The 11,371-nt window shown below is 49.0% G+C and overlaps 1 protein-coding gene across 1 annotated transcript; it reads left to right on the forward strand.

Moving 5' to 3' along the window:
* The first annotated feature begins 945 nt into the window (after positions 1-945).
* Positions 946-9,499, forward strand: LOC126539204 (uncharacterized). Its single transcript, XM_072285231.1, has 6 exons — positions 946-954; positions 1,538-1,735; positions 2,931-3,226; positions 5,227-5,398; positions 7,226-7,454; positions 9,186-9,499. The coding sequence occupies exons 1-6, from the start codon at positions 946-948 to the stop codon at positions 9,368-9,370; spliced, it is 1,089 nt and encodes a 362-aa protein (XP_072141332.1). The 3' UTR covers positions 9,371-9,499.
* Positions 9,500-11,371: the final 1,872 nt, after the last annotated feature.

Consider the following 11,371-nt stretch of genomic DNA (forward strand, 5'->3'; position numbering starts at 1 on the left):
CTTCTTATCTATTTTAAATGTGCCGGGCCGCTTTTTGGCCGTTCGCCGGTGGTGGGTATGTGCCATTGTATTAAAATTTGTCATCCTCATCATTATCGAAACGCGGGCACGTTTCTTGGTCGTTCTGTCGTTGTGGGTACGCGCCAACTGAGCTTCATTGACAATACGCGGTGATTTACGAGTGAAGGTTTTGTAAACAAGTGCTCTTTTGCGTTTGCTCGAATGCGCTGGTAAGGTGCGTCTCACAAGCAACTCCGTGCCGTGGAAATCGCATAAAGTCGCTGAAGTTCAGTTTCTTCTGTAACCGGGGAGTGGCGCTCTGCTGCGCTCAGTGAAGTAGTCGGGCAAAATGTAAATGGATCTCCAGTGGAGCCTTAGCAAGAGACGCCAGGAAGGTCAGTAGCGCTCTTGTTTGCTTCCATGTTACTATACATATACCTATATCTAACGTGTGCTGCCTCTGCAAAAATAATGGCCAACCAACTAACCTACCTACCCCAGCAATGAAACAACGTGTTTGAATAATATTGCCTTAGTGTAGCGTGTTATTTTCAGGAAATGGCTGTTTAGTGAATAAAATAATTCAAACATCAAGATACACCAGAAGGGCAAAACGAACGAGCTTATTGGTGGCCAGTATTGGTGGGACCCCGTCTCAAAAGGGATGCTTTCTTTCAAGCTTGAAAAACAAAGCTTTTGTGTAGCACGTATTGAGCATCAGAAAGCGGAATCTGGAATTTTTCGGGGTCTACAATTCTCGCATTGACACTTTTGCACTGAATATGATATTTAATGAAATCGATTTATTAATAACTGATTATGTATTGAAGTGAAATAATAAATATAGACTGACTTGATCCAAGCGACGTCAAATATTACCCTGGCTCTGCGCAGCTACGTGGCATTTGCACATTTTTAAATTTTGGCAGAAGTTACGTGGGATACATGTATATGGTGCAGTTCACAAGTACATTTTTTTCGTAGTATTGAAATGTGCATCTTTAGCTGCACTTTAAATTGTAGTGTTCGCCCTTGTAAAAATATACATAATATTAAATTGAATCTTGTCAGAAAGTGGATTGAAAGCTACAAAAGGGCAATAACGACGCAACAGTATTGCAGTGACGTTTTTTGTTTGTTTTCTTATACAAAGTGTGTGCCGTTGTCTATGTGTCAAGTTTTCTTTACTTCTTTCTGCATTTCCGCCTGGTTTCAGTGTTACGGTGGCGCGAGGAGCAAATTCCGACATATTTATTTGTCATTTAGCTCCAGTGACATATCATGAAATGTCACGTACTGCCAGAACCAAGTACAGTAAACCCTAGTCACGGCAAAATAGCTTCATTCGAAGTTGTTCATCTTCTCGCGTTATTACAGCTCTCATTCAGCTCCACCGCTTTTAAAGAAATACCGCTTATAACGAAGTCGGTTTCCGTTCCAAATGAGTTCGTTACAACGATAGTTTTTTTTTAAATGTGAATGCATTACTAGAATAACAACAGCAGTTTAGAGAAGGCGCTTCATCGTGCTTTCGCAGCCTTGTCCGTGTTCGAGGCTGTTCTGCGTGCGTGTTCCGAGACGCCTGCTGCCTTTCGCGCCGTCGGCGCTTGTCGCCGCTACGGTCGCCAAGGCTCGAGGTCACTTCTACGCGGCGGCCGCCACACAGGGCTTCCTGGTCACGGTCATCGCGGAGGCGGTTTGCCCCAGCGACGATGCTGGAATCTCCGCCTGGCAGGTGAAGGAACACGCGTTAATCACGTGTTCTCTTTGCGCGTCGATGTCCATCCAGTGACTGTGGCTCGCCGTAGACGGCAAAGTAGACGGCTAAGCGAACAACGCGGACATGTTAAGTCTCGTTCCAATTCTGTCGATGAAGACAGATTCGAGAGGACAGCTTCGAAGTCGAAAACGATGCAGGCTACGTTACTGTACGAACAATATGGCGGCTGAGCAGGACGCTTGGAAATTCGACGGACAGGTTGTCTGCGCAGAAGTGCCACAGCCATGTTTTGCTGTGCGCCTATTATAAGTCAAGTTGCATTTATAGTAGGTTGGTACGTGCAAAGAGTTAACATATAGAAATAATATTGGCTTCCCTTAGCTTTTGCTTGTCGCCGGGGGGTGGCGTTACGTGACAACCGCGCCTTCCCATCGTCTTCCCGACGGTTCCAGACGTGTTCCCTTACTTGGGCTCGAAGCTGTCTACGTAGACTGTCTCCGATGCTGGCCAGAATTTCTAGAGCAGCGCCCGACGGCAGCAAGCACGCTCCCATGTAACTCTAACAAGTGACGTTGTTTCAATAAATCAAAAACTTTCTTAAATTCAAAGCAGTCATGTGAACAACGATATTCAGGAGAAAAAAATGTAATGTTTGCCTGCGTACGGACTTATTAGGCAGCGAGCCCACTGAACGCGTTCTGTGTCATTTATGGGATCCTCAAACCTTCTTGCCAATAGATGTCCATCATCTGCACTGAAACCCGGCATGTCCATATTTGCCCGAATCCTCCCTTTCCGATTGTGTTAGATCGTGCAAGGCTCCCGCTCCCTCCCTCCCTCTCATCCGTCGCCCCACTGCCTTTCGCGAGACGGAAGACGGCGCGTTTGCTCTCAGCTTTCTCCCTTCGCGCGCGCCATATTGAGCCGCAATCGCCGGCTTATGTAGCGTGCTTTTTTTTTTTGAGAATCAGAATTTATTGTTAGAAGTTGGGTCACATTACAAGTATTTAGATACAAGTATTACACTACGTTACATTACAAGTATTTCACTCTCACATACAGCGTGCGACGCACGGCGACGATCTTATCGCCCTTGGACTTTACACGGAACATCACGGCGACGGCGACGACAAACATTCGCCTGGTGTGTCCATGTAATTGCTATCGCGACGAAACAGACACGTCCGACGATTTCTTCACCTCGTCGCAGGGTTGCGCGAGCCACGCCATCTGGACGCTCGTGGCCTTGCAAGTGGACGTGCTGCGCTTCGACATCGACACAGTGTACCCGACGGCGGCCGCCTGCTACGCGGCCGCAGTCGTCTGCCTATTACTGGTCGGCCGTTCGGGCAGAAGGCGCTGCTGCTCGTCCTTCGCGAAGAGGGCGTTCGAGAAACGGGATACGGCGGAGAGCAGCGACGAAGAGGACGACGACAGTGACTCCTCGTCCAGCTGTCGCGATGCGTCACCGTCGCCGCGTTTTTACGGCCAGTCTCTTAAGGCCAGGTATGCGCATATTATAGGGTGTCCCAGCTGACTTTAGCCGATCCCTTCGAAAAAGTAAGAAATATACATAAGAACGCGGCAAAAGATAGGATTTTAAGACCCTATGGTGTTCGGTCGTCAGAGATCTGGCGACCGTGCACCGTAAGTCCTTTAATTGTATCTTGCACCGTGTTTTTCTTAATATTTTTTTCGTTGAACAGCTTGCATTGAGTTAGCTGGACACCCTGTATAGAGTGGTGTCAAAGGCATCAGTTGATTTTGCGTGAGGAAATAAGAAAGTTTCACGCCACGTCGAACGGTTTAATTGAGTGGTTGTTTCAGTGATTAATTGATTGACTGCGACATCCGTAGCTCTGACAACCTAGGACTGAATGCACTGACGCAATGGAATTAGCAAGCATCTCTTCGCCGCCCGCCCAACTTGCTCAGCGGTTACGACGTTCCGATTCTGAGCTTCAGGTGGCACGTTTGATTACCGGTGTGTTCTATACAGATGCTGGCGGAATGCAAAAAAAAAAGGACATTTGCCTATTAGGCCGAGGTGCACGATGAAACATGGCAAAACGAGCACAGCGCGGAATTCGAGGACATACAAAGAAAAACACACGCAGCGCTGACTTCCAGCAATGTTGGAATGTTGCTCCAATGTTAGAGCAATGTTGTATACCGCGCTATGGCCGTTTTCACATCGCCCAAGTCTCTATACTTAAAAAAAGAAGAAACCTGGGTAGTCCAGGTGGACAAGGTTATTTCGAAAACTTTCACTGCGGCAACTCTGGCAAACCAGGCGTGGATCTGGGGCGTTAAATAAAATCAGTAACCAATTAGTCTATCAAGGATAGTACGGCGATAATAGAAATCACCTCCTAGCCGGACTTTTACAGCCCGGCAGAAAAATTTAATAATGCAACCGGTCACCTCTTGGGTCTCAAGCTGTAATGTGCGACCAGAGTGTATTATCAGAGTGCACTAGCCAACCGTCGTAATTCAAGATGCATGGACAGAGTGGCCCCCAAGCTTCGATTAACACAAAAGCCCCCACCCGTATGTACTGTCACTTCAGATCGCACAACGTGTCCCAATTGTGTCACCAGAGAGCGCTTTACGTCAGCATGAAAGGGGCTCTCAGCTATCGCTGGCTGTCTTCTACTGGGCCGGCGCGCAATTAACTACTTCCTTTTTTCATCGAAAGTAAAACCACAGCAGAAGCTTTTACTGCGTTACTCAACTCAACCAACGTCGACTATTGACACCTGAAAGTCAGGGTTCTTCAATCGCACCAATTCCGAAACGGGCTTCAAACTTCGTGCTTACTCGGGTAGTACACTTGTGCCATGGCTCGACTGACCGACGCGCCACTGACGAACGATTATCTGAAACTGGGAACCGCTGCCCACTGGGAAGATCGTAAAGTGGCTAACCTGACTGAAACAAGAGAAAGATGCTGATTTAAAACACTGCTTATTTGGCTTTGCTTAGCGTGCGTGCTGGGTTCTTGTTTCATAGTAGTGCTACTTCACATTGGTGCTCCATATTTAGTTTCGTTGGTCGTGAGTGGTGTGAAAGCCCGCAGACAGAACCTCTGTCTTGTTAAGGGTAAAGCCCCTTAAACTTCGCAAAGTAGCGATACTCTCCTCCTTCGCCTTCACTCCTCCTCGTTTCTTCTCTCTTTCACGCTCCCTCCTCGACCGTTGCGCCACCTACACTGCTCGAGCCTAGCAAGGGCGCCAACATGCGCTCCTCGTCACTCCGTAGATGCTTCTCGAGCAGAAATGGCGCTGAAGCACGGAGCGAGGGCCCACGCGATGCAATTAGGCCAATAGTGACGCGGCGTCGGCCGTGGCCAGAGCGCTTGAGGAGGAGGCGGCATTCTTCAAAGCGTGGTGCTACTTTACGAAGTTTAAAGGCTTTTAGTTAAGGGCTTACACAGAGCTAGCTTAGCAAGTGGTGCGTGATTGCAGAGGTCTGCAGCTGCAGGTGTTCCCTCTGTCCTCGTGCAGGCTCGTGTGGCTGACCTTCTACTCGGAGAGCACCAGTCGCGTCGCCATGAGCGTCAGCAGCGTCTCCATTCAGACGACCGCCATCTTGGCCCGCGTCGCCTTCCCGGCGGTGGTGGAGATACCGTGCTTCCAATACGTGTCTTCTTTGCCAGCGCTGCTCGTTGCGAGGCTGGTGAGTCTGTCGTCGCAAACGAGTAGCATACCCGACGTGACGCGATAACGGTTACAGTGATAGCTATTATTCAGCCTACTGCGAGGCGATGCTGCGATGGGTAGCGTCGACAACTACCCTTTTCTTTTTAAAGAATACTCGGGAGGGCGGTTTAGGCAGGCCATTTGCTATTGCCTGTACGTACTGCTGTAGTGCCATTGGCAAGGCTTGGCGGAGATTCGAAGTTTCGGATACGAATACGGATAGTCAGTGTGTATTACTCGATTCGCATTCAGAAGTTAACTTCGGTATTTGCGAATACTCAAAACTAACCAATAATATCGCCACAACCGACTGTTTTAAGCCTGGTTTCTGTGCACCGTCTGCTGAGCAAGGTTTCCCTAATTATCGGAAGTGTGACAGCGACAAAAGTTTTATGAGCAACGCAGAAACAAAATGTGTAAAGCAAGCTTTGTTTTGAGTTTCGCAAAGAAAGCCTACATCACAACCTGTGATTTTTGCTTGTAGCCTGTCGTTTAGTGCGTTTTTGCAGTCTAGCGACGCAGCATCTTCTTTTACGCTACAACCAGCTGTGTCTTCCGCCTAACAGGCCCTTTTACATGTGTTTACGTCACACGAGGCCTTCGGCAGCCTTTCTTTTCTTTTTGCACAACTCCTTTTTTTTTTCGGCAACCATTTTCTTACCGTTCTTGGAAAGCTAGTCATAGAGTGGCTGTTACTTTTTGGATAGTTTGTTTTCAACCACGCTCTATTGTTGTTTAGAGGCTATTTGTGCAGCTTTCTTTAATGACGCTTGGTGATCCTCTGTTTAAAACTGCTCGTTTAATTGCCTCCGATAGTTAGCTGTCTTGTACTAGTCAGTATACAGGCATCTTACCTAAATATATCGAAAAATAAAAATTTACAGGACGTTTAAACTTCGCCTTTAAGAGTGGAACGCGATAGCATTCATAGATAACCGACTGCTTGTCACGCTTCCCGGCAACTGGAGCGTATGTAATCGTAATGCTTACCGGGAAACGCTGGCCGCGAACGCTATGCACGAAGGCGGGCTTTGTGGTAGAAACGCGGCCTCTTGCGTGAGCCGGGATGCGATGGTGGCGAGCGCCAGCTGGAGGTATTGCAAGGAACCGGGCGCGCCGTTACGTGACCCCCCAAGACACCCGCGCCCCGGCGTGCGCAAATGGCGGACGCCGCGGTTGATATGTGAATGCTGGAAACGCTGGAAAAGGGGGTTTTCTTGAGTTTTCGCGTAACAGAATTATGTTTTCTCGTATAGTCAAATTACAATCCGAGAGCTATCATGTCTGCAGGTTGCGTGTAATTCATAGTTTACGATTTTTCAGCGTATTTTAGTTTGAGAAATTCAATTAATTCAGTAAACTCCTTGCGTCACCTTGAGAGTCTGGGTATGGGTGGTTCGAAAATACTTTCAGCGAAACGATGCCCAACGCCGGACGCGGGCCACCGACGCGGGATTTTCTGCGACATGGGCTCCTTAACGCTATCGCGTTAAAATGTTCCTGCCGTAAATATATGCGCCTGTGTTGGCGCATTCGATATTCGATTCCATATTCGACGCCTGCTATTCGTACTCGATTGGTATTCGAAAAAGAAAGTGATATTCGCGCATCTCTATCACTAGTTCGTGGGCCTCTTCGATTACCCGCCCCCGTCAGTCCCCCGCGGCCTTCCCTATAGGCGGTGCTCACAGCCAAACGAGCGTTGCGTATGCGGCGTCTCGGGCAGTTCCAGTGCAGTCCGGGACGACAAATCGAACGGGCCCAGCGTCAGCTTTCAGGAACCGAGCGAGCCGCTTCTGCGCAGTGTCTGGAGCAGCTGGCCGCCTGCCAGGCCGTGCGCTGGCCCCAGCCGTGCGGCCGCTGGATGTTCCTCTTCAGTGGCTACACGGTGTGCTCCATGGTGCTGCTGCTGCACTTCCAGACGTACATCCATCAGGAGGACCTGTGCGCGCTGCACATGATGCTCGCCTACTCCGCGTCAATGTCATCAGCCGCCGGGGCCGCGAGGCCCGCCTGGGAGACGCACCTGGCAGGTCAGGTCAAGTGCCTGTCTGTTGTCTCAGTGCCACTATATACAGCAGGGCTAGGATTTCTTTTCCCTTCTTATTCTTCTTTCATGCATGCACAACGTCGCAGTTTCTTCTAAATTTGCACCGCTTACTTCCTTTATTATTTCTATCTTTAGCTTTCATTTCTCGCACTAATAATCTGGAAGAGTACGTTCGGCTGTCGAGACGTGGGCGCTAAACGGAAATAGCACTCGAGCTGTATTTGTGAATTACCTTTCCGCGATAGCAGAAAAGAGAGCTGCTACTCCCCCCCCCCCCCCCCCCCCCCAACTTCGTGTTCTGAAATGCATCTTAAGCTGAAGCCCACGCGTGATTTGATCTAAATGACGTCTGACCGGAACGTGCTCGAGACACTCATTGCTATTCCTACTACAGATGCCATTTAGATCCAAGTCGACCATGGCCTTTCAAGTTAAGATGCGTTTCCGAACACAGGGATTAATTTTGAGAAGGGCTCGTTAGGCAAGAAATACTCGAAGACGAAGGACGGCTGTCGGCGCCGGCGTGCAGTTCCCCGCACAAGCTGGTGGAGACGTCATGAATATTGACAGTGTCCGCTCGGGCGTAGTTAATTTTTGTCTACAGAGATACGCTACGTATACAGTATTACAAGAGAGCCAAACGCTCAAATTGTGAAGTTTCGAGAGCGTTTTTTTCCTGAATCTTCACTTACAGCGCGAACGAACCATCAAGGACGAAGAAGAAACACGTAGCACGAGCGCTGTCGTGTTTGTGCTTGCTGGTTCGTTCCCGCTGTAAGTGAAGCTGCAGTTCTACCGACCCGCCCAGCTAGCTATCCGTTTTAATGAGTTACAAAACCCAAATGCGAAAAGAAAAAGAGAAAACTTTGAAATCTGTGTGATCACAATGACGTGCATGCCCCAGGATTTCGCGGCGAAATTGGAAAGTCGAAGTTTCGTCTTTCTGCTCTTCTAGCAGTCAACCTGTAGTGTCTCCGTCTGTTACCTATTACCTACAACCTATCACCGCAAACTCGACGAAAGCAGAGTTGAAAAATACTTTACCCATCTAAACCGATTTAGTCTCTTGGTGATAACTTAAAGTAGCTCTAAGAGAAAATATTTAGTTGTGCTAGATTGAAACCGTACAGGCGTCTGTAATAACGAATTCGTAATTCGTAGCGAGAACAGAGGTTGTGTAAGCGAGAGAATGACGAGAATTAAAAAAAAAAAGTCGGAGTGGCGCCATCTGTTGCGGACTATCGTACTTCTCGTGTGACGTCGGCACTGGCTGATTCACAGAGCGCGGCATAGAATGAGGTCACGTGGAGATTACGTGAACGCAGCCGTTTTCGTGCAGGTGGTTCAAATTAAGGAATTGAGCAAAACGGCAATCACATTGTTACACAGAAAACGACGATACGCCCCTAGGCGAATACTCTATCTATCTAGCTTGACTTAATGTTTTTACCTTATTGTCAATTTCATAATAATAATGTTTATGAGAATACAATAGCACTGTACAAAGGCGGGCCTGCCAAAGCCAAACGAGGGTTTGAAGGGCAGCACCCGGCAGCTGGAGACGTGAAAACGCATTCATCGAAAATTGATGACAAGATTTATTGTAATAAACTTCGAAAAGATTCTTCTTCACAGCTTCGCGAAGCTGTGAAGATAATTTTCTGCCTAACGCACCTTTCTGTCTTTTCCTCCTCTTTCACGTTGCTTGCTCCAGGCTTGATATCGGCCGCCATACTGGCGTTGCCTGCCGGTCAGCTGGGTCAGTTCGACTCCGCTCTCGCCTGGGCGTCGCTGGCTCTTATGCTGGGCTGCTTCGCGGCCACCGCCTCCTTTGCGTCGTCTGCTTTGAAGCCCGCCGGAGTGAGCGTCAGCGTTAGGCGCAGGCGGTTACGTCGCTGACGCTTCTCCCGTCAACGCTGACTCGGTGTTCACCTTCGAGTAACTTGCTTGAGAATAGTTTGCCGCCGAGAAAACGGCAACTGTGAGATCTTTGTCGTTGTTGTTGTTATTAAATATTTGAAATACCTGCGGGAACTTCGTGCGATTCCTGTGGATATGAACACACTCGCCGAGACAGCAGCCGGCTCTCGCAGCAGACGACGACGTGCCCTCTCCAGAAGTGCCGACACCACGTGTCACACTGTCAATAGCGAACGTGCCCGCTCGGGAGGGAATTCGTCAGTTTGAGATTGGCTCTCTTGCACAAGCTGCGGAAATGAGCGTATTTGGATTAGGAGGCACGATCCAGATCGGGGCTGACGGCGATCAAAAGTGCCCCGTTGGACCGCAGTACAATTGAAACACTCGAGTGACTCCTATAGCATATTTCCGAATCGGTTTACAGATGCCGAGGCCTATCGATGCTGGACCCAGATAAGGAATGCCTCGAATCGAAAGTTCAGCGTTCAGACTGACCCAGAGCAATAGGAGGAGCCACGTGATCATGATCATGCCAGATTTCGGTTGCGCTCCCGACGTAAAAGTGAGAGCAACTCCGAGCGCTCTGAGCAGGAACTCGACGCTCGAAATGAACATGTCGAGCGAATTCGGGGGGCCCGATTCTCACTATCTTGATGAAAACCACATGGCGAGAGCGCTGGAAAGCTGTCGGTTGAATGTGTACCGTTATTCTCTCTCTGTTGTTTTCGTGCATTGCGCACAACTTCGCCTTATAGTCCGCTGCACTATTGCTTGCTGCAGCCCCGGTAATGCGCGCACAGATGACACCACCCTCAGAGTCTTGACCACTGCTCCCGCTGAACCCAAGGGCTTCAAGGAGGCCAAGTGAACTTGACACAGCCAGCGCCTCTGGCGGTGGCGGCACGAAAGACTGACCTTGAGGCGCTGTTCGTTTTCACTACACAACGCATTAGACAGGCCAAGTCGCAGTTTGACTTTGGCTGAACTTGAAGGTCAGTTTTACGGAACCAGGCGCTTTCTGGGTTTGTACCTGGGTAGTAGAGCTATCGCTCTAAAGAAGTAGGATTTCTTGTACAATTGAAAACATAAATCGTAAAGAAACGCAAAACGTGAGGAAGCATAAAGCCACAAGAAAGTCCGAAGGCACAACGCGTGAATTAGTCTAGTACATCTACTAGGTACTTATAATTCTTATCGTAGTCGAACGATCACAGCGCCTGAGTTACCTCCAGGGGGTATTTAAAGACCTGGAGTGAGAGCCTTCGCATATTTTAACCAGCACAGTTTACGCCAGCGCCTGACCCTTCTTCACCGTTGAAAGCGTGCTGATATATATAGTTAGTCGCCGTTCAACTGTCCCTAACTGTTACGTTAAATGATAAAGGAATTAAAGACGTACAAAAATTGCTGTTTCGGGCTAAAATATTGTCATAGGCTGAGTAGTGATTTCATGATCTCCCATACAAGCTTCCCGCAGGGGCGTCTGCGTCAGCAGGCGTTTGGTGAGTTGCGCCACCACGTACCCGAGCACTCGAGGGCTGGACCCTTCCGCGTCTGGCGGTGTGCGGATTAGTCGTGTCCGGGGAAAAGGGGATGATCCTGGGGGTTGAGCCGATGCCGAGCGTTTGGACCTGTATGGCCTCTCGGTGGAGGCAATAAGCCTCTTTGGCTTCCGCTTCACGTAGAGGCACCCCCGGACTGACCTGTCCCGGGTCAATCGGTAGTTGCCTTTCCCGGTCTTCCTCTCCACTCTTCATCTTTCTCTCTCATTTTCAATCTTTCCTATCTTCTCTTTATTTCCTTTAAGTTCCAATTTTCTGGGCAGCAAGGGTTAGCCGCGTGTGACTTAACCAATGTAGGTTATATCATGTTAGTTTATAGCAGTAACGTACAGCTGCCGTCTGGAGGACTTGTTTTACACGTTCTGCGGCGTCCCCTTGTTGGGCTCCATGATGGATGGCTGGCATTACTGCCGAAGCA

The sequence above is a fragment of the Dermacentor andersoni genome, chromosome 11 (genome assembly GCF_023375885.2).
Source record: "Dermacentor andersoni chromosome 11, qqDerAnde1_hic_scaffold, whole genome shotgun sequence".
NCBI classification, from domain to species: Eukaryota; Metazoa; Arthropoda; class Arachnida; order Ixodida; family Ixodidae; genus Dermacentor; species Dermacentor andersoni.

What these genes read in the sequence shown, in the direction of transcription:
- LOC126539204 (XM_072285231.1), top strand. An exon ending in CTGGAATCTCCGCCTGGCAG is followed by an intron (nt 1,736 to 2,930) that starts GTGAAGGAACAC and finishes ACCTCGTCGCAG; the next exon opens with GGTTGCGCGAGCCACGCCAT. An exon ending in GGCCAGTCTCTTAAGGCCAG is followed by an intron (nt 3,227 to 5,226) that starts GTATGCGCATAT and finishes GTCCTCGTGCAG; the next exon opens with GCTCGTGTGGCTGACCTTCT.